General features: G+C 46.6%; 1 protein-coding gene across 2 annotated transcripts in view; it reads right to left on the bottom strand.

Annotated features, from left to right (window-relative positions):
* The window catches only part of Nmdar2 (glutamate ionotropic receptor NMDA type subunit 2), a 218,936-nt gene that overhangs the window by 37,205 nt on the left and 154,404 nt on the right, over positions 1–27,327 (bottom strand). For both annotated transcript variants that reach the window (XM_075702104.1, XM_075702103.1), the window contains 4 exons: positions 18,297–18,478; positions 17,372–17,552; positions 6,348–6,535; positions 3,313–3,563 (listed from right to left, as the gene is read on the bottom strand). In XM_075702104.1, coding sequence (XP_075558219.1) covers positions 3,313–3,563; positions 6,348–6,535; positions 17,372–17,552; positions 18,297–18,478 — 802 coding nt within the window. The remainder of the gene's footprint in view (positions 1–3,312; positions 3,564–6,347; positions 6,536–17,371; positions 17,553–18,296; positions 18,479–27,327) is intronic.

Genomic DNA, 27,327 nt, shown 5'->3' with positions numbered 1-27,327 from the left:
CGACCTATACTACCGCTGCAGATGTTCTGCTTAGCAGCTCTCTTCTCTGCGAAATTACGCGAAGAAACAACAAACGCTACCTAACCATCCTCCCTGTAACAGTAAACGGCGTCAAGCGCAACATTTCCTTTAAGAAAACTGAATCGCTTTCTTGAAGCATTTGGCTATTCGCTTACATTCAAGATCATCGTCGACGGTTTCTGCACAATTTCTTTCTCCTGAAGGCATTTTTCCCGGGGTTGTAACTGTTTTTAAGCCAACAGTCGGCACAAGACACGATTACGGTTTTTCTTGAGTGTTGTTGCCTATCCTGATATAAACGCCCGTCTACCGAGCAGTCATAGGTGTACAACCCAGGATGGTCAAAACTAATCCGAACTACACCTACGGCGTGCCTCATAACCAGATCGTAGTTTTGGCACGTAAAACCGCAGAATTCTTTTTTTTTTCTGTTTGCGCATGTCATATGTACGTGACCACCAAGGATTACCTTAGAATGTACAGAGCTCAGTAATGTAAAAAGAAAGCGCGAGTGCGTGCCCGGAAGCACAACATAACAGTTCGCGCCGCTCCAGTCATTATCAGAGACACGCGCGTATATTAGGTTTGCCCGCAGGCTGCGAGGATAATCGCCTCACTAGGGCGATTTTGTTTCTGTGTTTTTCTTATTTCTCTACTGTGTTTCTGTGTTTCTTTTTTTTTTAAGCGAGAGAAATAAAATGAAAAATGTCGAAGCTAAATGGTTACAGTAGTGCAAGCACACTCGCTGCCTGCTAGCGAACCCGATGTACGCGCTTGCTTCTGATAATGACTGGCCAGCCGCGCGAACTCTGTGCAGTGAAGTTGTGATGAGTGAGACGACACGCCCTAAAGCGAAGTGAAAGGAGTAATCGCTGCCAAATTTATCTTGTGGTGGTCACTGGCCGGCTCCGCGCACTGTACCTTCAGCTGTGCTTCGGGCATGCGGTCGTGCGTTCCTCTTAAAATATCAACGCCATGTGCGGAGATGCATGTGTGAATACCGGACACACACACACACACACACACACACACAAACACACACACACACACACACACACACACACACACACACACACACATGTATATATATATATATATATATATATATATATATATATATATATATATATATATATATATATATATATGTATATATATATATATATTGGACGAACGACGACTGCCCTCGCCACCGTCCTAGGGGTGCCAGTTTCGCTTAGCTCACCGGGCACAAGTTTGCCGAATAGGGAGCTAGGCTCTTCATGATGCTTCTTTTTTTTTCGGTATTGCTTGCTTCTTCACTGTCACCACAAAATGATAGTGCGATGTCGAAGGAAGACCGATAGCCGCATCCGCAGAGCCAGCTTCCTGCTGTCCGAATGCATCGTCACACCTTCCCCACTCCCTCATTCTCTCGCAGCTTCGCTCTCGGGGGGCTTCTATACGCTACCGCCGACTCGGCGAGCCAGGATTCTCCATCGCCTTCTTCAATAATGTCCTCGCGAAGGCTCTGGAATGTCGACGTCACCGCCGTTGGGCACGGTTCGCCTTAACGCCGCGGGCTGAAGCGGAACAAAACAAGAAAGCCAAGAAGGTTCTAGCGTGTACTGTAGGAGATAAATAGGTGTAAAAAAAGTGACGAGACAAACAAAAGGACGAATTGGAGCTCAAGAATGTGGAGCGCCGAAAGGTGAAGAAGATGTGCTTTGCGTGGAACGGGGTAGGACAAGATTCTACTCGACCGGCGCACACGTGTCTGGGGCCAGACGAAGCGTCCACAGATCAAGCCATCAGCCGCGTCGAGATATATGATGTGCTAACCCTCGCGTTCCAGAGAAAAAAAAAGGAAAGCAAGGAATGCGATTTAGGAAGCCCGACCAAAATTTTCATTGTTCAATAAGTTCAAAACTTAGAATTAATATTTATCGCTCGCTTTGTCAATTACCCACGAGTTATTTCCGATCACATCAATGTAATACTCTTTCAGGATGCGTCGGAGCACATTTTTTTTCTTTTATCTACCGTTTCCTTTAGAAGGGGCTAGGTAGCGTACAGTGAAGTGGTGATGAGTGAGACAACACGTCCTAAAGCGAAGTGAAAGCTGTAATCGCTGCCCATATCAAGGGAACAGGGATAAATTTAGGGCCTGCTTCAGAGCAGCAGACGATCGAAGCTGTTAGGCTGAATGTGTTGTTCTTTACTCCTTGCGATGCTTTTGCGCGTCTGCAAAACGTCCGGCGATAAAGTAAAAGAAAGCCTCGCTTCGAAAAACGTTCTAATTAAATCTACGCTAACGACCACTGGTGCTCGATTCAATTGGATTATAACTTTCGCTGGTAAATGGATGACGGATGACGCTCTGACGATTCAGTTAGGGATAGTTAGACTTGGAAAGATAGTTCATTCACTTTCTAAAACAATAACGAAACGACTGTTAAGCAGCTGACATTTATTTTTTAGATTGAAAATGGTACCTTTGCAACGCCCTCAGCCAGTCAGAACAAGCGTTTAAGTAACTACTGCTTCTTTTTTTCAATATTTGGTAAGTGTTGCATCATTTGAACTTATTTACCAGTTTTCTTACGTGCTTACCATGCCTTACCACAGTTACCTAATCCATCTATATATGCGCACATATTTTTGTTGTATATTCTATGTCACGTCAACCTGTCATGATGCATCACAACAGGCGCTGCAGTTCATTTAAATAAATTATTACATACAAGATTTAAGAACGTGAACACGCAATTTCAAGCGAGTCAATTCTTGGCAAGAGCTCTCGATGTCGCACGTTTTTCATATCCCCGCACTCCCTGGTGCGTTTCCTATCAAAATGCATGCATGATATTGGGGTACAGATCAACAGAATGTCCACCGAAGGTATCAAGAAGTCAACAGAAGTTGTACATCAATTTGAGTTTTGCATTTCTAGATGCTGCAAGTTTTACAGGGTGCGAACACACGAGGTGAAAATAACTCTTAACACACCGGACCAGCACTGTCCTGTGTCTAAGTGTTCTTTGTCCTCGGGAGCTATCCTGCAATAGGCCACCTAAAGGCCGTGTCGTCTGCTGCTGAAATGCTGATTGGCTTGGTGCCTCGCGGCTGCGGACGCACAGACCAATCAGAACTTCAACAGCAGACGAAACGAACGTGTCCGCTAGATGGACTCTTACAGAATACCTTTCCTCGGTCTATTCGCGCGCTGCTTAAACTTCGCACCAACCGTCGCACCAACTTGCGCAACCTGCCACAAGTACTCTTGAGATGCCCTTTCGTTCGCGCACTCACCGAGCAGACCTGCGGGGTACTCGGGCGGCGCGATTCCCGGGTGGGCTCCGATGACGGACTGGGTGACGATCCAGACGTAGTTCTTGCCGGTCATCCCCAGCTGCGAGGCGGCGGCGAACAGCTCGCGCGAGTCGTCCTTGCTGGCGAAGAGCAGGATCACGCGGGCCTCGCCCGCCGCGATGGGTTCCAGCTGGCGGCGGAACTCCTGGCGCGTCAGGCCGCGAATGGTGCGAATCTCCAGCACCGAGTATCTGCGCGTCGATTGTGGTGACGGAACAGGAAAACAGGACGGAGGCTATCCCTAAATGAAGGCTGCCGGTACGAAAAAAATGTCTACATCGGGGGCAACTACGCTTTCTTTATTAAAAGATAAAAAGAAGCCCAGAAGCGTTCTCATTAGAAACAAGCGCATAATCAATTTGAATGAACTTTGTGGAATTCATTAGAGAAATCGAAATGCTACGACTATATCAAGAGAAATTTCGATTTAGCACTTCAATTTATTGTTTAAATTTCCGAACTGGATTTAGTTTTCTTTTTTTGTTTTTGGATCAGTGTTTTCAGATCGACAACTCTGCCCCAAAAACAGACTTCGTCATTTTTGTTAGAGCACCTAAAGGGGACAAATGCTTTAGATGTATAATAAGCTTGCAGCTTACCTTAATTTATTACATGGCTTTGAAAGGTTTTTTGCGACCGTCCTACTCACACATTGGTGGTATAATTCGGTGAGCTCTATAATACCTCGATTTCGGCCACTGTACATGTCTCAAGAGATGCATCTCACAGAACTGCGCGTCTATTTTTATACCTTAATTTACGGAGTCGCACACTGATTCTTCAGTTTATTTACATTTTTGCTATCCTCAAGACTTCTTGTTAAATAATTCATGACCTAAATCAGGAATCTACAACCCACAGTCGGCCAATTTTCACATTTGCCTTTAAGCGCAATAAATGTCGTTAGGTTCGGCACACTGCAACTTCTAGTATCCTACACCAACGCGCCTAGTCTTCAACCTTAGCAAGTTTGGAGGAATTCGTTGCCGAGAAAAGCGCTTTCTGCGTTCCCATTTATGTATGTAGGAACTCTTGGTGCCAATATTATCTTTAAAGCCTTTGAAGCAGTACTAATGGATTGTTCAAACAAGTGCTTATATGGCGGCGCAAACTACCTAAACCAGGCACAAATGATAATAGAGATATACCAAGTGTCAACGCGAGAGAAGGCCAGGTCGACATGCATGGGGAACAAATAAATGAATCATTAAAGGTTGATTATATCTCTCTAATCTGTTTCTTCTCGTTTCCTTTTCATGTTCATTATTTTCTCACTCCGTATGTTATTTCGTATCGTATTTCACGTGCAATACGTCGACGACTTTTTTAATGTCGACACTTGGTTGACCCTCTCTTTCCTTATTTTTTATTTTTACCCCGGATACATTGCAATCTATGGTGCAATGTGATCAGCGTTCGACTACATTGGCTCCAATTGTGCTCGTGTCTATAGTATTGCTTAATCTGCGACTAGTTCTCACTCCTGGTGGTCGAAAGAACCCAATGTGGTCGAAATTTCCGAGTCCACCACTACGGCGTGCCTCATAATCAGAAATTGATTTTGGCACGTAAAACCCCATAATTTAATTTTTAATTGTGCGCGTATCTATAATTTAGCTTAATCTGCGACTACTTCGCGCTCCTGATCTAGTTGAGATCAACATTTCGAGGCCTTTGAGACTAGCTACGACGCACTGGAAGCGTGAAATGTCGTTTTTTTAAGTGTTTACAAGATTCCCAGATACTCCGAACCCGCTTGAAGTCAGCAAAGAAGATCTTCAAAAAAAAAATGCTGGCGAGCTTGAGAGCGCCATAATTTAATACATTACTTGTTTTTATGAATCAAAATCGGTTATGATACCAGTAACTGGTTGCGTCATAACGTCACGATACAGTGGGTCCCTCCGTTACAGCGATCGCTGCAGCTTCCGCACGCGAGCCGGAGACACAAGAAAGTTTATTTTTTGCTGAACAACACTATCATACTTAGCATTACTGCCAGACAACCTCGGCGGATTTTGCCAGCGTGTAATTACGTTGGTGTTTGTATTTCGCTTACTGTTACGCTGACGGAAGAACTAATGGACGAACGGGAAGGAACAAAGTGTGGATGTACGTATTGTGCCACGTTCGTTCACGTTAATTTTTTTCCTTTATGTTCATCCATTAGTTCTTCCGTCAGTTTAACACTAAGTACAATACAATCATGGATACCCACCAACTAGCCCCGTTCACTGCTATACTAAGTGTAATTAGGTCATGATAATGCAGCTGGTGCCCCGGCGACCCCTTGCGTGTATCGAAACAAAAATATATTTAGTACCAAATAAAATGTCCGACAGGCGCTTCACGGCATTCGTACTTGGTGTCATCCTTCTGAGAAATGCACGAGAAGCTTTTGTTAGAGCTTCGACGACTTCGCAAATATATATCAGTACTCCTTTAAAGCGCCACTGAAACAAAACACTAAAATAAATTTATAGTATTTAAATAGTCTTTCAATATTATAACTCCGCCATTTTCTCGACGATAAATCCAGCATTAGAATAGGAAATGAAGGTCAAAGTTTCATTTCTTCTATAATTTCGAACCAGAAGCCGAGGGCCGGTACGCCCGTGTGACGTCACCAATTGTGAGATATACTTTTTCGTATTTGGCCACTGTGACGCCGTAAAGGCTTTTGAAATTCCTAAATTTTGCTTTTGGTTCTTTCAGAATACAATGTAGTCTATCCTTACCGACGTAATATTGGCTACGCTTGAGCAGAGAAAGTAAAAACCGTGACGTCAGGCGAACTGCTGTGGAACCTTCAAGGCGGTGTAGCCAGGTGGCTTTCCTTTATGCACCTTTTCTTGCTTACAAATTAGGTCTCTTCTCAGTGTAAGAGTGGCTTTTTTAAGGTATCGTAGAAGGTTAGCTTAGTAGTACAGCTTGAAATACCTTTCTCTTGCCTCTAAGATATGCGACGCCCTTACTTTGCCCTGAGGGTACTGCTCTCCAACTGCCGGTCCCGGACTGCGCGAACGAAGTCCTCGTGTCCTCCGAGATTGGTGGTGATGACGGCGAACTGGTACCACGAGTAGCGCTCCAGGATGGCGAAGATGGCCGCCACTTGGTGAACCACAGATGGCGCCAGCTGCAGGACTCGCGCCTGGGACGCCCTCTGTCGACACCCGGGGGAGAGGCAGATGGAAGAGGAGGAGGGGGAGGCGAAATATTCGCGGCTGTGAGCGGTAGCTACACGGCAGGAAGGAAATGACGTCTGTTCGATTTCGCCATGACAGCGCATGATAGCGTTATGTCGCTGTCGTTGGCGAGTTCTAGAACAAGCTCAAGATTCATAACAAGCTCAACTAAGTGACAAGGCTCATGCAACCATGCAAACTTTCACTTCTCTTTAGTTCGCGCGTGCTTGCTATGTTCCCGTAATGCCTGCTTTGCCGAACTTGCAGACGTTTCAGATACAAAGTGTTAAAGCAATAGTTACTATCCCCGTTGAGCTAAATTCATTCCTCCTAGAACCTTGCAGGCTGAGATTCGTGTCAAGTTACTGAATATAACTGTTCCGTCAATCAGAACTAAGCTGTGGATAATGGCCTTCTTCGGGCTGCACGAATTCACGTTATTCAATATCAGTGAGCTACCGCTATCAATGAATCAAATGCTAGTTCTTGCTGTTGCTTTCTGGAAGCCAGGTTTCTACAGTCCCAGAGAAGAAGGCCTATTATCCGTGCTCTTCACACAAGTTCTAGATTGTACGTTTTGAACAGTGACTCACCTAATTGGATTCTACACTAATTCCTTTAAACTTCATGCTTTCATCCGCAAAAGCCCGGAACAAATGTTATTCAGGAGCGGGCATTAGCCATACAATGAGCCACTGAGACACTGAGAACGTGACGCTGGGAGGCTTAATTGCGTGCACCCGGTACCCGTACCAGTTACAAGCCTGTCGGGTTCGTGTCCACTCCCTCTTTGTTAACTCCTTGTTTCGCGTGCATGCATCGGCAAACACTTTCGACGTCTTCATCGTGCAGCACATTAGACGAGAACAAATGGTTACGGGTCGAGCCCTGTCTTGTAGCCAATACAAGCCACGAATGTAGCCAAGCGTAGCGCACGTAGTACCTGCGTCTGGACGAAGGCGAGCCAAGCCAGAATTCATCATCAGCAGCAGCGGCGGCAGTCCATAGCGGGTAGCATGAAAAACAGCTCTCTTAAGCCACAAGCAAGGCAAGCCAGCAACGCGTGCAGCCGCGCTACGACTACGACTACGCACAGCAGGCCGACTATGTCTTGAGCACAGCCACAATCGCAAACAGCAAACAGCGACGCAGGCAACCCTGCAGCGTGAATCGCTTTTACGATCCATCCGCGTTGCTCCACGCAGGGAGCCACTTTTTCGGTAACCTATGAACGATAGTACTGATTCGTAATTTTTATGTATTAAAACTACTTGATCCGAGGTTATGCCCCGCCAGCCAGAAGTGTGCTTTGACACCCCTGCAGGATTTTCATGAAGAAAGCAAGCTAATTAATTTTATTCAAGTTGCAAATACTCAGGAACTCTACGCATTTCAGTGTTCGATGTAAAAACTGTTTGAACAGTGATATTTCCCCGATACACCGGACTTTGAAACAGATTGTGACTGTACACTATGTGGCGTAGGATGTGTCAGTGGGGCGCTGATACTGTGTAACAGTATGTAATTCTTCGCAGATTACGCGACAGCGCCCACAGAAACAGTTCTGTATTGTATCTGTGGCGGGAGGGGGGGGGAAGCAGGGGGCGTTCTTTTTTACTTTCTTCTCGTATCCCTTTTCTCTCATCTATCGCATCCATCCCCCCCTCCGGTACAGGTAGCCAACCGGATATATTCACTCGTTAACCCCCCCCCCTTCTTTTCTTTGACTTTCTCCTTCTCTCTCTATTTCCCACATACTCGTATTCTTGTTGCACAGTGCACACATAAGCTTCTATTAAATAGAGCGGGTACATATCTACACCCCTACAGATTTTTTTTCCTCGCTTACATTAAATTTTTGTGAACCTATTGTGCTCGTGTGTTTGCGAGAGTGTATGTGTGAGTGTGCTGGAAGTGAAATAGGTTATTTCAATTTCCTAACTCTTCCCTTGGATAGACTGCTGCAGTGCAGCCTCGGTCCTCACTTGGCTGCTGCTTTTAGACAGCAACAATGGGCGAAAATTTACCTATGTAAGGTGTGGGGCAATAAGACGGGACGCAAAGAGAAACACAAAAGGTTCATTTATTTAGCTCAGGTGAAAAATCGCAATTTTAAAAGCTTGGGGGTGGGGAAGGGGGTGACGATGACGATGACTTTTCTGTCAACAGGCACCGAGTGTCACTCAAGATGGAGGAGGACGGCTGAATTATATTTCGAAGCAAGAGGGCGCCACCAGCGCTGGAAACGAGCAGAACGCTGATGACTTCGGCGACCTCTTCAGAACCGCATATTCAGCCCGGCATGACCGACGGCTACAGTGCATCGGCACCAGCGATACATCATTTGTATCGCTTTACCAATCAACAGTCTTTCTCTGTCACGAATCTTGGAGAAATCAACAAAAATCGGTGTGATAATCAGTATCATGGCAGCTATCCTCGCGGTAAACTTTACCGTCTGTCATTTCGTGTCCTATAGTAATGGCATGTACGAGTAACGGCAGAAGCAATACCCAGAAGTTGGGTCTGCGTTCAGATTGTTTTCCGCATGTGAAAGCATCGGTGGGACATAGTATGGGAGATAGTTGGGCTTGTGCGTATTTCGTTGGTGGCGCTCGTAGTTCGGTGTTCAAAGGCTGGATGGGGGACAAAAACAAAAGCACTGTCGCCTGTGCATATGGCCCACAGCCTTGGAGGAATGCGTACAAAACCGCTGCACTATAGAATGGGCTGCACACACTATTTTGCCGCAGTGTTCTCTAGTTGTCCATCACTGGCGCTGTAACGAACGGGGCTTATTTTATGTGGATATACACAGAGTTAGAGGTTCCAATAAAGAGAAAAAACGTCAAGGAGAAGGAGGTGAAGTTCTAGAGAGCTATGCACATATGCGATATCTGATTCGCTCGAACAACTACAGGCGGCTATTTGTAGCCGCCCCGTTTCGAAGGGGACGCCAACAAAAATAATCGTCATAACTTTCGTTTACTTGCTGTCTACTTGGTCATGTGCTTTTCTGAAAACCGAGTGGGTAAATTACCGTGTGCAATTCATCACTCTAACGTGACAAAATGTTACGTATTCAATTACAGAAAATGTCTTTCTATACAACATTCCGAATAACGCTGGGACATGGACTAGTGACACTCAAAGTAAACTATCATTTGCTTTCAAAGAAGCCTACCATTTTGATGCTTATTGCATGCGTGAGTACATCCGCGACCATAAAAAATGTTTTTTTTGTTGGGTTAACTATTGCACATTTTTTACACGCTTTTGCAAAATGCCTGTACTTGAAGGAATTTACTACTCGCACTTGGTTGAACACTAACGCGTTGGCATACATTCACCCTTCTATGTTCGTTTGAGAACATTGTGTACTATAGGGAGCACAACTGCCAACGTGTTTCTCTAATAATCGACCACACGGGCACGTGACCGATTAGCACAAGAGTTCTTAGGCGCCGAGTGTGTGACACCTAATCAATGATGACTGAATTTTGCTGCAAGACTACAAGAATAAGAACTTCAACTTGCCACTCACGCAAAGTATATTTGAATTATGCAAGACACAGGCTGCGTTCCTCCCGAACTCAATCCGCAAATCCCCATCCTCAAACGGACCCAGTCAAGCCTTTTCAGGCTTTTTGTCCGTGCTCAAAACATCTGGCAGATGCTGAATAAAGCTGAATTGAATTGAAATGAAAAATACCACAACGCTAACGGAAAACGAAGTTACTGGGTTTACATTTTTCACCTTTCTTTCTTCTTGTAGTTCTACCTTCTCTTCCAACAAAAATACTGAATTGAAGCAGTTTTTGTGTTCGCCTATCAAATAGTCCTGACTCCCATTAGAGTAATTGGTAGCATGGAGTTCATGCAGCTTGATTGCATAATGCTCCACATAACAGCACGCTGCTACGCATGTCGGTGATTCCAATAAAGCGACGTCGGCAGATAACGATTGAATGATAAGACGCCACGACGCGATTGTCCTACAATCCCTCAGCTGTAGTATGATGCAATGCGAGTTATTCACGTTACCACGCAGTATAAAATGTCGACAGATTTCAAAAAAACCCATAGGTAAGGGCAGCCCCACTTTCGGTTCGCTACTTATTCATGTTCGTGTTGTTTCCACACTGGGGCAGCACGAACGACAGATTCACTCGACACCCCCGGGCAGTTCTAAATATGGATTACCGTCTTCCCGCACACACCGTCAGAGCTTGTTGAGAAATGCATGCACCAAAGGGGTTTCCCCAGCGCCGACACCCCACACCATTACCAAGGCATCCCTGAGAACTAATGGTTTGCAGTCACGCCAGGGTTGGGACTGTTCACACGTGACAGAACGCCACCAATAGAGCTCCAGTATCGTGCTTCTGAAAGCGTAAACAACGGTTTTCAAATGAAAAAGAAAAGCATAGGCATTTGAAGAATGCGAGCACCTGGAGTTTCTTGGCAGAGCCCTTGAGCTCAAAGCAGCGTTTCGCTTTCTCGATAAAAACAAACTTGTTGCTTGTTTTTCAAAAGACAGAGCCTTGTTCTCATACATCGTCACTGTTTCCTGCTCGTATTTTCTGTCGTCGCTATATGCATTGCCCAATGATCCACGGACACTTTGTTCCATTCTTGCTTTTCTTTTTTTGATAGCATCAAGTCAGCTCGGGATGACAAGAAGTTCGTTTTGACAAACGTTCATTTCTGGCCACAAGATAAATTTAAACGTTTTTCTACAGATAAATTTCAAGTGAATTGATGTTCTGGGTCCTCCTACAGTTCTATTCGTAGAACGACTTAGGGGGACATTGCAGGTGGAAGAGCGTAGTGCAGGGCCATGCAACTTGGATGTCCTAAAAGGACACTCTAGTTCTAGGGAACTGCACCAGAATAACTTGCCCGCTGGGGGCACAATTCGGCGACAATCATGTGCCGGTAATATAATCTAGAGCACAGCAACAAGATTTGGACTGTGGCAACTTAGCGCAAAGAAATACAGAGACACGTATACAAATTATAACTAGAACGAGCGCTACTATCAACTGTTTACTAACGGGAGCCTAGCTTACTTTGCACAGCTCACTCGCCTAGCTCACTTGGCACAGATGTATACGCTAAACAACACAAAGTTTATGTCAACCATACGTACGTGGCAGTAAAAGGATATTTCTTTGAGCACGTTCTGCAAGCGTTGTAAAACAAAAAATCGCAAAAACAACGTGCCCGACTTTACAATTCCTATTGAGAATAGTGGGTATAGGAGGACGTCACATTGGAGGAATGGGACACATTACATGTAGCCCTAAAATCTTTCTACGCGATTTTATACGCTGGAAGGTGAAGATCGCATGCTAACAAGACCCCCACCGTCTTTTGGTACCCCTCTGTCACTAGAGTTCTGGCAGCTTTGACACGACGTCTGTTCTCTGGATTGCACACCCGTCTGCACGGGTGGGTCCCTGTTTCTCCCCTTGCTTTTATAAGCTTCACAACTATACTGATGTCATTAGCGCTCTTGACGTTTCCTTTAGGCAACACCACCAATCTTGAAGATCAAGTGCCAACCAACATGGGATAACAAAAAAAAAAAGACAAACAGCGAACCTCGCTCGTCTGCTTCCACTTGATCCTGAAGGTTTGTATACACAAACTTACCCAGGTTTCTGTTCTTCTGGAGGCGACTGCTTATGTGGCGGTATTGTACCAGCAGCGAAGTATAGAACAAATTGGATTGGACTAAATTTAATAAATGTCCTGCAGGACGCACGTCAGCCCGCAGTGGGCGGTCTCCCTATAAACTTGTTGCTAGTTTTTCAAGGGCGAAGCTTCGTCCTCATACATGGTCACTTTTTCCTGCTTGCATTTTCTATCATCGCTATATACATTGCCCAATGATCCACGGACACTTTCTTCAAATATTTTTTTGTTTAATAGCGTTTATTCGACTGGGTGTTGTTGCGTTGGGGGTACCACCAACATTAAGAGAAAGCAAGTAAGAGAATCAAAATAAAATAAATGTTTCTTTTTTAAACAGTGCCAAGGCCCCTTGAAAGCCGTTGGCTGTCACGCTGTGCGTCTCATTGTCAGAAAGGGTTAAGTCCCTCTCCAGCTCAGTTTCTTCTGACGTCAAAGAAATGGACTTCTCAGTCCACGCACGAACTGCCAGAAAACATTTTTGTTCTACAGGGAAGCTGTTAGCCTCTAGTTGGGCGGGATTTTTCACGTCGCCGTCTTCACGACAAAAAAAACCCTCAGCGATGGAAGCGAACACTGCATACATCCTTCGGTATCATGCATACAACATACAGCGCAGCATTCGTTGCAATTAAGAACAACCACAAAATCAGCCTCAAAAGCCACATAATTGATTATAAGGCGCTCCTGCTAACAATGCGAAGCGCGTAGCGCTTTCCGTATAGGTTTTTCGGTGAATATTACTGTTGCGCAAGGTGCCGTGGCGACGGCAGCTTGCGACGTGGAGAGTGACGTCACTAGCCTTTCACCCAGCTAGCAAGTGATTCCATTCATGTTGAAGCACCGCTATGGGCAGGCAACGCATAGTTACGACACCCAGGAAGCAGCTGGATACGAGGAGCGGGCAATGGGAAAAAGAAACGGCAATATGAACAGCGGCGGAGTGCTACCGCTGGCCGTACTGCCATGGCATTCCAACACATGGGGAAGTCCAGCACGTCCACATTCTCTTGTGGCTGAATAATGCGCCGGAGGAGGAAGTGAGCAATAAAGCATTGCATACCAGCCCCGGCAGTTGTAGTGGCGGCTTTCAACAGCTTCGATGGACATCCGCTTTCGCAGGGCCGGAATGGGGAGTCAATTTCTTCTTTTACCATGCACCGTAGCATATGTGCTTACATGTTCAAATCTAAACATGGGCAAGACAGTATAGCCCATCGCAAGAGTTAATATGTCATTAATACACCAAACTGTGAAGCGCAGTAGGGGGTGTTTCGGACAGCATCCTACCGCTCCAACTATCATGCGTTAGCGTTAGTAGCGTTACTCTCAAAAGCGCAGGGCAAAGCTAAATCACTCTTTCCGGGGAAGCGTGGTCGATTAAGGTTAAAACCAAGGTGGCAGAAAACGAACTACATACGCACACGTGCTAACGACTTTTGTTCATCCGCTCATACGCTCTGTTGTTTTGACTTCAGAATGACACAAGAAGGTGCTACTTACATTTTTACAGCCGAAAATTTGATTTTCCTTTCCCTTCGCGCGTTGCCACGACGAAGCAACAACTTATTACGGAAAAGCTTCGTGCATAGTGGAACTCTGTGATGGGTTTTCTTAACTGCGCAGCTGAGATGGCATCACAAACATTTGGACTGTCCCGTTCCTCTTCCATTTCATCTACGACGTGGGGCACAAGCGTCCCGTTACATCGTCGCATCACTGCGCATACTGCGACAATAAAGTTACAGAGGCGCTTAAGTCTCCTAACGTGCACTAAAAGCGAAAGCAATATGACTATTGCGCGGGATACAATTCACTTGATCGTGTGCTCGAATTGGTCAACGCCAATTTTGGGGGCGGGACAAGTCAATTTCGGGAGCGCGCCAGGTCGGTTTTCAACGTGGGTCAACTGATTTCTCGAATTGGTGCAAGGTCAAGTCCGCGTGCGAGCCACCCACACTGTGGGTGGGCCAAGTCAATTTCACGAGTGGGCCGGGTCGGTTTCGAGCATGGGTGAAGCCAATTTTCGAATTGGGGAAACTCAATCTTTTCGGTGTGGGCCACCACGTCTGTCGGGCGCCGTGGCTTTCCACGGCATTTCGCTGTGCGAGCTGCAGCAGGTCCGGCGCCCGGAACGTGACGTCATGACTTGGTCACGTGGGGTTTTGGTACGATCGGTGGTTAACGCCGGATGGACGCCAGATTTTCCGCTTCGCAGGGCATATAAATGCTTTCGCATTAAAAATACGCGCTCCTCAAGAAGTGGTGTTCATGAAATCACGCTCAGATGCGAGCAGGCTTGTGAATGCTTCACCGGTACACGTAAAGTCATCCTTTCTTTATTAAAGTAATGCTTCTAACCTCAATTAAGCCGTTTGATTTTCGCTATTGCCTAGAACATTTGCCTCCTGAAACAAATATATATATATATATATATATATATATATATATATATATATATATATATATATATATATATATATATATATAGCAGTAGTGCATCTATCTTTGGGAGGCATCTTGTTCATTAACAGAGAAAGCTATGCGTTCCACAAATTGTGTGCACCCTTTGTAGATTATCTTCTCCCCGAACAATAATCCCCAGCTATTTTGCGCGCATTTCCTGTGTTCAACGCTGCGCACCAGCCCGCTCTACGTCGGGAACAGCAAGCGCGTTATCGGCATGACGGGACATTGTCTTCATGAAAGAAAACGAAAGCAGGATAGGTGACGAATACTGTTTGAGGACGAGATACAACCCGAAAAGCACGTAAACTTTTCTTAGACTGTAAAGATGTTCATTATCTGCTTTACGGCAGGATTTGTACGCTAATTTGCACCGAGTTACCGGAGTTAGGATGCAAGACCAAGTAACCCAAGGGTCAGTCCTTCTAAAGCGCAACAACAATATGCGACTTACGTTTGCCTCCATCACCGCATTTATTTCACGCGAAGCGAGGCAGCTTTTTAACTGGAAACTTCCGAAGGTCAAATGAGTGTACGAAATCATGTGCCACTTTGGAATTTTGCACGAGAAACCTGTGTAATTTCCTGTACTATCTTCCTGAATTACCATGATCGGACACGTTCTCCGAAGCTGCTTATGTCTTGGAGTTTTCCTGCCCATTTTTCCTCAATGCCCATTTTTCCTCACTGCCCATTTTTTTCCTCATTGTTTCACCTGAGCGTGTCTTAATCAACGGTCACCAATCACTACTGGCATGATGCGGCTACATGTCGTGTACACGGCATTTTCTGCAATGATTCGTGTGTTATTTTCATATCTTTCTTTTTTACATGCTAAATGGCAAGCACCTATGCACCTTCTTTCACAGACAGAATATGCAACATGCCATATCCGAGCACGATCCAGGCAAAATAAAGAGTACCATGCTCTGTATGATTACTACATGATTTCCACCACCTGTACCACCCACGCTCTTTTATCTGCGAATGTATTATGTTTCTATAGGAAAACGCTTGTATGGTGCAAAATTAAAAGTAAGGAATTCTTTTCTTTCTTTTGATTTGCTAGACACAAGACTTTCCTGTAGTTCGTTTTCTTTGCTGGATACTGTGATGGAAAATTTTGTCGTTACAACAGCCGACAAGAATACTTCGCCCTATAATTTTTTTCACCGTGTATGCGGAAAAAGCCGTTCGGAGTATTCGCACATTGTAATCACTCGCCAACGAAAGATTTCTGTTAATCACAGAAATTACATTGCAGTGGCAACAGGCTTTGCGACCAACTAGTTCTGTTCCTTATAGACAAGTAGAACTGCTGGTTTTACTACGGTCATAAAACGGACTGTGCGAGAATCTGTCGAAAGAAAACAAAAACAAATTTTGTCGCTACTTCACTTTGCGTTTAGTTTACGCCTCATGGCGCTAAACGTCGTAGTCGCATGGCATCATAAAACAGCAGCAGAAGCAACTTGCATACCGCTCGCCTCCATAAAAATTTAGGCCAACCTAGATTGCGCGTAATCATTGATTCACGCTTGTTTCAAACGACAACAGCAAAAGTCACGGAAGAATTAGATCCACTTGCACAATAAAGCGCGAAAAAAACTCTACTAAACTTTGAGAGGTCTCAACCTGCCTTGCGTGGCGGTGCTGAAACGGGAGTGTTGTCAATAGGGCCTTTTATCGTGTCCCTAAACCTTCAGCGTTTACGGATCACCTCGTTACCGGAGCCGTCAACGGCAGCTGCACAGCCTGTAGCGACATCTAGGGACGCTCTGTCCTGATATAGCTCCTCTCTTTCAAGTATTTTTTTTCTGAGCATAAGCGTTCTCGTCAAATGAAAATTATGAGAGCACTGCATGCAAACGGTTATGTTGCTATAATGATGACGTACGCCAGCAGTTAAGCAGATTGCAGTAAGTGATTGCAGTATTTGGTTTGTTGGCTCTCGTTGAACGCGGCGTCACAAGATGTCGCTACTGGGGTCGCATTCCGTAAATGGCTTCGCGTCTACGGACAACCTAAAGCTCTCAATTAGCTCTGCACGTACGAACGGTTCTCACAAGTTAGACCTGGTCCATAAGCTATCATTTATTTTCTATTTCTTGAGCAAGATTTCTTCCCGCGCTAATGTCGATGCTTTCATGTTTCAGTGCCCACGCTCCAACATGAACTTTGGTAACCTCAGGCATATTGGCTAACGAATACTACAAATAGCTATTTAAGTAGGATAGCCCGTAGGAAAAGTGGTACGACTTGATGTGGAGTAGCTTGTCTCTCTCTAAAAATCTTAAGCGCTAACTAAATGTTTCACAGTACCTGTCGGAACGCATTGCAAAATTCTGCTTTCAATAGTGTCAGAAGGCTTGTTCCAAACACACCGTGCGAATCCATCGCTACGTGCTTCCAGCCTCTTCAATGCCGTCCTGCTAGAAGTTCGCCACGGTTCAAGTTGACAGGCACCAAGACAAAACGCTACGCGAAGAACATACCGTATAAGACACAATGCTTACAGAATGATTCATTCTAAACGCCTACGTTGGCCCGCGTGCATGCAAACTCCAAGCCGCCACGACCAAGCAAACTAAAAGCCACTGCTGCGCAAGATTCCTCCTCCCCCTCCTCGAGCACCAACGATCCCGGCGTACCTGGTCGAGAGCGATGTTGTCGGCGTTCCAGGCAATGACGGGGACGCCGAGGTAGCCCAGGAGCTGGAGCACGTACTGCACCGAGGCCGCGTTGCTTCCAAACACGGCGGAGTTGGTCAGGTACAGCACGGCCACAACGTCATCTGGGAGCAGGTCTTCGCACAACCGGCGCAGAATGTCTCTGCAACCGCACGACAAAGACAGAAGTCGGCAAGTTGGGAACGTACTTTTTTTGTTGCGCTAGCATACAAATGTGTATGCGTGTAGTGCGGGAGGCGTGGGAGGCCGGTCACGTCGTAGCGAGAGAGAGTGGATGGCGAGCTTAGATAAGTGTGTGTGTGTGTGTTTGCTATTGTGTGTGCATGCACTCGCTTTCGCACATTGTCTTGCCCGTCGAACAACCCTACTATATACATATATGTGTGTGTGTGTGATCTGCGAAATAATCGTCAATTTTTTTTATTTCATTAACTTTCCTCCACCATGCGGAATTTCGCAGAACTGATTTGCCGCGTTCGTTGTCTGTGGTGCTTCGAGTTGTCGACTGATTCGCCCTCGTGATGCGCTCGCCTAGCCTACCGGTTAGCTCAGATGGTGGAGCGACCGCCCCGGAGAGGACGAACCAGCACCGGACCAGGACGAATTTTCGTTTAACTGCGAAGCTTTGTTCCAAAGAAACCGGTGTAGTGGGTTTCTTTTTGTAGATTCCTGCTTACGTATCCAGTTGGACATTACTTTTTTTTTCCTTTCAGGAACCTTCCTTCACCCTGCGGAATACCGCAAAACAGATTTGCCTTAACCCCACGAAGAGCAGCAGGCAACAGACCTAGCACCCTCCCGGTCGACCTAGCACCCTTTCGTCTTCTCCCCCTTCATTAAAGTCTCCTCCTCCCGTCCAACGTCGCAGCGTATCAGCAGCACTTACTTGGGCGTCGGCTGCAGTGGCATGCGGACCGCCTTGGCGTGTACCGAGAACAGCTGCATGAAGCGCAGGCCACCCCGGCCACCGCGGGTCATGGAGGAGACGCCGTCGCGCAGCTTCTGCTGATACTTGCGCTGCTGGCTCAGCAGCGACGTGTCCGGAAAGATGGCGCCGAACGTCAGGTTCTGCGAATAGAAACGATTTTTTTTCCTCGTTACGCGCTCGTTACAGCACGGTACCGGCCAGAGAGGTTGAATCATCGGGAACGCTGACGGCGCTAACAATTCTCTTAGAGCGAAGCTGTATAATGGCTAGGGTTTCGCGTATCTTTCCTGAGCGTCAACAAAACTGTCATCATCAATGGCTCATAGCCTCGTGAGGCAGACGTTAGAAGCACTCAACAAAGTGAAGCGAACAGTGCTTACATACTTTCTAACCGCACATACAACACACACTACAGCATTTCAAAAGCAGTCATTGCTTCCGGGGGCTCATAGCCCCGGAAGCAGGCTCATACCCCCGCAACGTTCATGGCTGCAAAATGTACGCACAATTGTTGTCTTGGCTTGCAAGAGGAAAGTACCAGCGACTGTAGCGATGGATGCCTGTGCCGCACCAACAAAATAAGGACAATTGTGATATCCAGTGTGCATATATCTCCAGGCACACCCAAGTGTGATATCGAGAAGTTGGTGACCACGCACTTGGCATGGTTTACCCATGATGACAGCGCCCCTGTGATCATCGTTGGAAAGTTCAATTTGGGCATTTCAAAACCAGACAAGGATGGGTTCACTCAATTTGTGCTAGAGAAGTTTGGTTTGAAGTCCCATAACAATCCAAGTCACTCAACTTCCCAACAACGGGTGCGTATAGATTTAACATTGATCAAGATGCTGTCTTAGTCTGTAACCGAACCAATCACTGTTTATCACAGTAATCAGACAGCCATCGTGACTTCCATTACCAAATGATGAAATTAAATACATTTACCTTTGTGACGTGTGATATGTGATAGGCTGCAGCTTCGCTGGTCACTCACGGTCAGAGTGGAATGGCTCCTAAACTTTTTGTACGTAAAACCACGGAAATTAATTTCACTTAGAATTATAGTCAAGTACCCTCATAAAAACGTTGGCTTCAGCCTGAAAAATCCGCTATTTTACTACTGCTGAATAAAAAGAATGCTACAAAGCAAATATCAGCTTTAGTTCTATGAACAATTTTTTTTAGGCCAACTCTTTCAAAGCAGATACTATACAGGAACGCATCATCCTAAATATAAGTAAATTGGACAGAATTTACGCATATCCATTTTGAACACGCGGAACTGTAACAATGGCTGCGTTAAGCGTAGGATAAAACGCCGAAAAGATCAGAAACACTACCGCGCAGTTTGTGCTATAGTTAACACGTTCGCGCCCGGAGTGTGGTGAATTAGAGGGGAAACAGTGCACTTCAGGATCATTAGTGAATCGTTTTCGATTCCGCCTGTATACAGAACAAACGCACTTCACCGCGAAGAGCGATCGATGGGCGTAAATGTCACCGACCATGGCACCAGCATGAATCTCGAAGATACGAAATCGCCCGCATCAAACTTGGAGTCTCCTATATTCACTAACCCGAATCGCCCGGTGCAAAAAAAAAAAAAACGAGAGCTATTCTGATGATTCGATTTATTTCGTACCATCGAAGATGCTTGCAACTCCAGAGACTGGCTTTTTCGCATTTGATTATCTAGTGGGTAAGCAGAAACGACACGAATAATTGAGCGAGCTTAAAACAAATGAACGCACATACACCCCCTGACGAGGATGTACTGTCAGTGCGCTTGAATCGATTGAGCGATGTGATCGGTGGGCTCCGGAATTCTGACGAGTCATTTCCTTCCTAACCTAATGAAAACCTTAATGACGCCGACTCCATGTCCAACGCGTGTTCGGGGCGAAAATTATCGATTTCCTGCATTTCCGCCGGGGAGGAGTGGGGGGGGGGATAAAAATAAAAGTGATCGAAGCTGACGTGACTATCATTTCACGTATACGAAACTCTGAAGACGTGAACGCGCTCTCGCCGACGCCGACGCCAACAAACAGAGAGCAAAGGTGTTGGTAGCAGGAACTGTGAATGCACTGAGACTCCCTCGATATTGCTAGTCTTCCACTGGGCGCGCAGCGACTCGAGGCAGCGTTTGGCTCAGATGCCCGGCTGCTGCGGGTTAGCCCCTCCCCCCCCCCCCCTTGCTTTCTCCACATCGAGCTCGCGCGCCATTTCCTTTCGTATCGCCGATCTCGAAGTTGGAATTTTCGTTCCTGCCTTGTAGCTTCCATCGTCGTTGCCACCGGAGAGAAAAAAAAACTTTTCCGGCACTTTGCCTTTCGCATCCGTGATTCCCGACGCCCCTAGCTGCTTGCTGCGTCCTCTATAGGAACACTCCCCACACTCCCTTGAATGCCACGTATGTGGCCCCTCTAGTAAACAAACCGTGCAGGCTGTTGCGTCGGGGAGAATTTCGGTGACACGTCAAAAATCAGACGCGAAGAAAAAAAAGCCGCATGGATATCCAACGGGGTGCCAAGAGGAGACTAGGGCAGAGAATGGATCCGCAAACCGTACAACTTTCCAACCTCTTTCTTTTTTTAACCTTCTTTCACCTTGCGAGCCTTATTTTATTAGTTTCCTTTTCTATCGCGGGAAGGTGGTTTTGTGAAGAAACAGCTGTTGCTCTTGAAACTTTTCTTTTTTTTAACTCATTTCTTGAACACTACGGGGAGGCTTCATAAAGCTATGTTTGCAAACTCCGTCGTCTAAAGGGCCATGAAGCTTTTATATTTCCTTGTTTTTTTTTTGCATTTCCATCTCCCTTTCTCGCAACTTGTAAAGAATGGCCGTGAACCGACCGGTAGGCCTAAATCACGGACTCGAGGAAAACAACGAACAAGAGTGAGAGCAGCTGCTCTCTTCCCTTACGGCAAGCTCTGCAACCGGTTTGGACCTTCGTAGATTTTTCTCTTTCAGCGCCACATCTCCAAACACACTCTTGCGCCCCGCTTCCTCGCGATTCCCCCTGAACTCCTCCATACACACCATCCTGTCACTTTGCTCAGCCGCGACCTTCACCCACTGCCCAGACCGTGTTGTCTCCTAGGCTTCGTGTAGAGACAGGCGCCTGCTCCGAGCTAAGGAGGAGGACGTAGTAGCGTGGATAAATTGCTTAAAGCGCTGTCAACTTAAGGTTGCCTACCGTCGCTTAATGTTACTTAGCCAGCGTCGCTAACGTTGCTTGTAGGTAGTTTTAGCTTGCCTGCAAACGTACAGCCGTTCGCGTTACCGGAAGGGTAACAACGCTAATGGTGACACCATGTGATGCGGAATTTAACCAGGCAGCGCAAAAAAAAGTTGGTGCTGCTGAGACCTATCACCATATTCTGCCTAACCACTGGTGCAAACGTTGCTGGCGACATCGTCGTTAACGTGCAGTAATTTTATATTTTTCCCTTCGACGAGAACACCCACGCAACGCAAAAACGTTTCTAACACATTGTAGTTGAACAAAGCGTCACAAGATGGCACTACCGGAGTGTGGTGCGGCCGCCCACGGCAACTGCGATGCGCAAATAGTAAGAAGTTTGCCGCCAAGCTATAACTTTCCTATAAATTCGTACGTACTGCAGGTGACAGGGCGACCCCATCATACTTATAGCACATGCGCATCTTTCGTCAGTAAACCTCACTACTATAATAAAGATATGGAAATGTAGCTCACCCATCTGAAGTGTTTCTTTTTCATTTTTTATTTTCGGAAAGTAGATATCAGTCTATGCATGCAGTGGCAAATACAACACCGTGAGATAATTTGCATAGATGCTTCAGCCAAACACATTTTCTCATTTCCATGACGTCCCGGTGGAGGCGAGTTCTCGATAACGGCATCTCTTTGTAGCTGCTTTTCAGCTAGACGGCAGGAAGCGTACCACAGTAGCGTAATTGATAAAGCACCGCGTGTTTTTATGTATTGATGTAGATGCGAATACAGGTCCCATCTGCGGTACTGTTGTCATTTTATGCGCGAGCATCCTTAGGGTCCTTGATGCACTTTCAGGGAGCTCGGTTTGTCTGTATCTAACCGTTTTCCCGCCTCTCTGAGTCGTTGCGTAGTCCATGGTTGAATGTTCGGGAGAAAGGTGTCGATTTCCCTCAGAAAATCCCGGCATTTTATTAGCTGCTGAAACGATGTCAGTGGGAATGCTACAGGACAGATGATAAGCCGCAGGGCCCTTTAAGAGTGTTAACTCTTCTTTGTTTCGCATAGGCGCACTTCAGGTTTTTTGCATTAATTTATCGTCATGATAGACTAAACCCAAGAACTGTACTGCACACATGGCAATGTAGCTGGAAACTTGCGGTGGTCATTACATTTACCGGGTTATTGAATTCCAGATATAGATAGAGCTCCACGGACATCTTAGAACGCGTGTTAAGCCGTTCGGGAGAGGGTTAGCGCGTGCCCTATATAGTTTCCAGATCACGCTCGCCGACCTGAAATGATTCGCTCTGAATGCGGCAACATAACTGAGGACACGCAACATATTCTTTTGCAGTGTCGGTAACACGATGAGCCGGGACGCCGAATGTAATTTGAAGCTAGCGAGAGTTGCTCTCATACCTATGGCCATGGAGAAGCTGTGGGGCTGCACACCGAGAAACGTTCTTCAAATGCCCGCACTTGATGTTATAACACAGTTGGTGGAGGACGCTCATACTGTCGAAGAGCATTAAGATAGAGATTCAACATCACGTTATTGTCTGATCAGGATCACACTGTGTTTTTGTGTGCTTTCATGCTGTTATACTGGATGTCATTTATTTCTGTCTAGTCGCACGTCGTGAGTATTGCAGTTCATTATCTTTTCTTGTTGCCATTGTTGTCGTTGTTGTTCTTTCGCCCTAATTTGCTTGTTGTTGATGTTGTTGTTGTTTGCTTTAATTTACGATGCTGCAATTGCAAGTCATCGGTAAGGCTTTGTTGGTGGTGTACACCTTCTTCATGATTGTTTGTGAACGTCTGTCATATTTTTCTCATTTCTTCCCCTGACACGAAGGAGTTGGCTCCATCCCCTGGTGGCAATCCCTCTTCGCATTTTCGAAAACGTAACCATTAGTTGCTAATTCTTTTGGATCACAAAAAAAAACATGCATAGTTGAATTCCCCATTACCCCATCATCTGCACAACATGAGACGGCTCTGGAAGGAGTACTGACACCAAGTGAATAAGAGTGACGTATTTTTACGTATCCGGACCGGAAACATCGCTCAAGCGAGGGCATTACTGCGCGCGAAGAAATAAAAGAACGAAAAACCATTTCTGTCGAAGCCGTCGTACCGTGCAGGCTAATCCGTCCAATACTCATCGACCATCGAAGATGGGATGGAGGACATCTTTCACACCAACCATCTGAATACGCGACGAGAACATCTGCCTATATAATCAATAAAACAAAATAGTATTGGCGATCGCTTGCCGGTGGCTCACAATAAGCACTGTTCCGCGCGTCATTAACAGATCCTCTGCTGAACACCAGACGGCCCTCGAAAGAAATACTCCCAACGTGCGTACAAGAGCGTCGCATGTTCGCGTATCCGGGCCAAAATCTCCCCTCATGCTCCGACATGGATATAGGCGAAGGAAGAAATGGGGAAAGAAAAAAAGGAAACGCATCTTCCACTCGTAAGCCACTGTCCCGTCCCGGCTAATCCCTCAGGAAACCCGCCATTCACCTATGATGGCAAAGGGGGGGGGGGTGAGGGGAGGGGGGGACATCCATCAGAGAGACCGACGGGGCGCTCGAGCGTACAGGACACGGTGCTGGATGGCCGCGGCCCTGGGATACACGCGATGCCATCCGTTCCGCGTAAGAGACACGCACGCCTCCCCCTCCCCCTATGCGGTGCGGCGGAAGACTGGCACCGCCGAGCTCCTGTACCCCAGACGTCGTGAGGCGGCGAAGCGGGGTACGTGTTCGAGCTATTTGCTTGACGAAGTGCCTCGGCCCGTGTACGGGGCCCTGACCAAGGGAAAAAACAAGAAAAAGCGAGGTCTGCCAGTTCTTGCGGAGAGAAGAAAACAGCGTCACGTCTTTCTTACTTTCTTTTTTACTTTTTTCTCCTCCGATCGTCGTGACGCCAACAAATCGTGCGAGCGGAAAACGATGACCGTCGCGGTGTCTCGACGCGTACGCGCTCGACGGCCATGTCACTGCGTGCGCATTTATCTCCCCGTGCCATTGCATCTATTAAATAGCCTCGCTCTATGTTTCATCAATGTTTTGTTATTTTTCTCTGTATAGCTCTCCTTCCGCATTCTGTAATCTCGCCTATATTTATATATTCCGCTGATTAGGTTTCTCCTTTCTTTTCGCCCTTCCTTCATCCCGTTTTATTTATTTTTATTATGTGTGCGTGCGTGTGTTTTTTGCTTGTCTGTTTGTGTGCGCGTGTGCGTGCGTGAGTCTCTCTCTGTGTGTGTGCGTGTGTGTGTGTCATTGTTCACTGGCACCATGTCGTTCAATGGCATTGATAACTTTCCGTGCTGACGATATAGTGGCCACCGATATGTAACTGACGTGTGCCGAACAAATGGTGCCACGCTAGGAAATTTAATAAAGGACTCGGGTTGCTCGAGAACCGCCCTTTCACTTTCTCTTCCACGTTATTTTCTTATTCCTCACACGTAGGCTTAGTGAGGTTTACTTACACCCTCTACGACGTCGATGATGGCACAATTTCGACAAGACGGCGGCGTAAGGAGTCCTGCGTCTCTCACCAGCGTTAACATTATCGAGCAAAAAACAGGGTGGGGGGGGGGGTGCGGGTGCGCTATTAGAGCCACAGCCTTTGATGATGACGAATGCGAGATGACAGTGGCACGACGGCAGCACGATAACAACTTCGCGACGAAGACAAACATAAATACGAAGACGGCCCGACAGCTCGTACTCAGAGAATCCGTGGTCACCAGTGCGCGTAGACAGTGGTACTATCGTGGCCTCGAACTTATGCACCCTTCTTGCCGTGACGACAAAACTATGAAATGATTACATTCAAAGTGCTGCGTCACTTCGAGCCAGAGATGGGTTGACGGCTGTCACTCTAAAACGGCACGCCGCAGCTTTCTTCGGTGTTCTGGGTCGGCACAGTTAGTATATGAGAGCGGCGGTAATAGAAGTGTGAGAAGCATACGGGGCATTCGACATTGTAACGGTACGCGGATATACATCTCTTACAGCGCCCCAAATGTTTTCACACTAATTAGTAAAAAAGAACTTACAGACGACTCTGCGGAAAAAGAGTGAGCGAGTTAGTCTTATTTATCCACGCACGCAGGAGCAGTGATTCGCTTTCAGTTAGTAGGCGTCACACTCCGTTCTCGGGCTAAACACTGCCTCCCTCTCTTCCCACTTGTCGGTGCGCCAAGGATAAACTTCCTCACGGAAGTCGCTCTCGTGCCACTGTGCTCCCCGAGCCAGATATTCGGCATTAAAAGTAGCTACCGAACGACACCGCTGGACCAAATCGCCACTTTTGGTTACTTTTGTTTCTAGATTTATTATAACAGGCTTAACATTAAAGAAAGACAAAGGTACGGCAGCATGTTACACTCCTGCAACGCGCGAAGGCGAAATCCTGCCGCACGCTTGGCAATGTGCCGTCTCGCATCGTCGCGTTGCTGCTTTCGCAGTTCGGCTCTCTTCGGCTCATTTTCGACTCTCAGCTGCGGCTTTGCACGCTCGTATAGCGGGGTCAGAATCGCGTCAACAACGCTTCTCTTTGACTTTACGCTGCATTCTCTCAGCAGGGGATTGAAATGTATGCTGTTCTATTTGTTGTACGGGTAATTTCAATGAATCAATGCACTGTTTGCTTCACTTTGCAGAGCGTTTGTAGCCCCAGCCTTACTGGGGTATGAGCCATTGCATTTTTTTGCATGCTTACGGGGGCATGAGCCATTGCGAAGTTACGTAGTCTTTTTTTTTTGTACCACTCAACTAGACGCCACGTTTCTGTATGTTGTAAGTATTATTCCAATGAATGTAGGGACTCAATGCTACGCATCGCTGAGTGCTCGCAGCCTCTGCATTGATATAAGGATGAGCCATCGTATTTTTCGCTTGCTTGGGGAGGTATGAGCCATTGCTGATGATAGTTTTTGCACCACTCGACTAGACGCCGCGTTTCTGTGTGCTAAAACTAAAATTATGGGGTTTTAAGCGCCAAAACCACTTTCTGATTATGAGGCACGCCGTAGTGGAGGGCTCCGGAAATTTCGACCACCTGGCGTTCTTTAACGTGCACCTAAGTCTAAGCACACCGGTGTTTTCGCATTTCGCGCCCATCGAAATGCGGCCGCTGTGGCCGGGATTCGATCCCGGGGCCTCGTGCTCAGCAGCCCAACACCATAGCCACTGAGCAACCACGGCGGGTGTTTCTCTACTTTATAGGCGTGATTCAAACGAATATGTGCACTGAACCTACCGCCTTGCGGAGTGCTCGTAGCCTCTGCATTACGAAAAGGATGAGCCATTGCCGGTGATGATAGTTTTCCTACCATTGGACCGGACGACGCGTTTCTTTTTTTTTTTTCAAGGCCATCGGGTGTACGAGCCACTTAAGGCTTTCGGCTCAATACTAATCAAGAAGGGTAGCATGGAGGCTCCGTACAATGCTAGCGCAATCAATGCAAATTCCTGAGGTCTCTTCCTCGTGCGTGAGCCATGAGAATGTCGTTCTGCATGAAGATTAACTTAAGCTGCCACGCACATGTGAAAACTTGACTGGTTGGCTCAGTGGATGTGGTGTTGGGCTGCTGAGCACGAGGTCGCGGGATCGAATCCCGCCCACGTAGGCCGCATTTCGATGGGGGCGAAATGCGAAAACACCCTTGTACTTAGATTTAGGTGCACGTTAAAGAACGCCAGGTGGTCGAAATTTCTGGAGTCCTCCGCTACGGTGTGCCTCATAATCAGAAAGTGG

Source organism: Dermacentor variabilis, chromosome 8 (assembly GCF_050947875.1).
Source record: "Dermacentor variabilis isolate Ectoservices chromosome 8, ASM5094787v1, whole genome shotgun sequence".
Classification (NCBI taxonomy): Eukaryota; Metazoa; Arthropoda; class Arachnida; order Ixodida; family Ixodidae; genus Dermacentor; species Dermacentor variabilis.
This window is presented reverse-complemented; position numbering and strand designations above follow the sequence as displayed.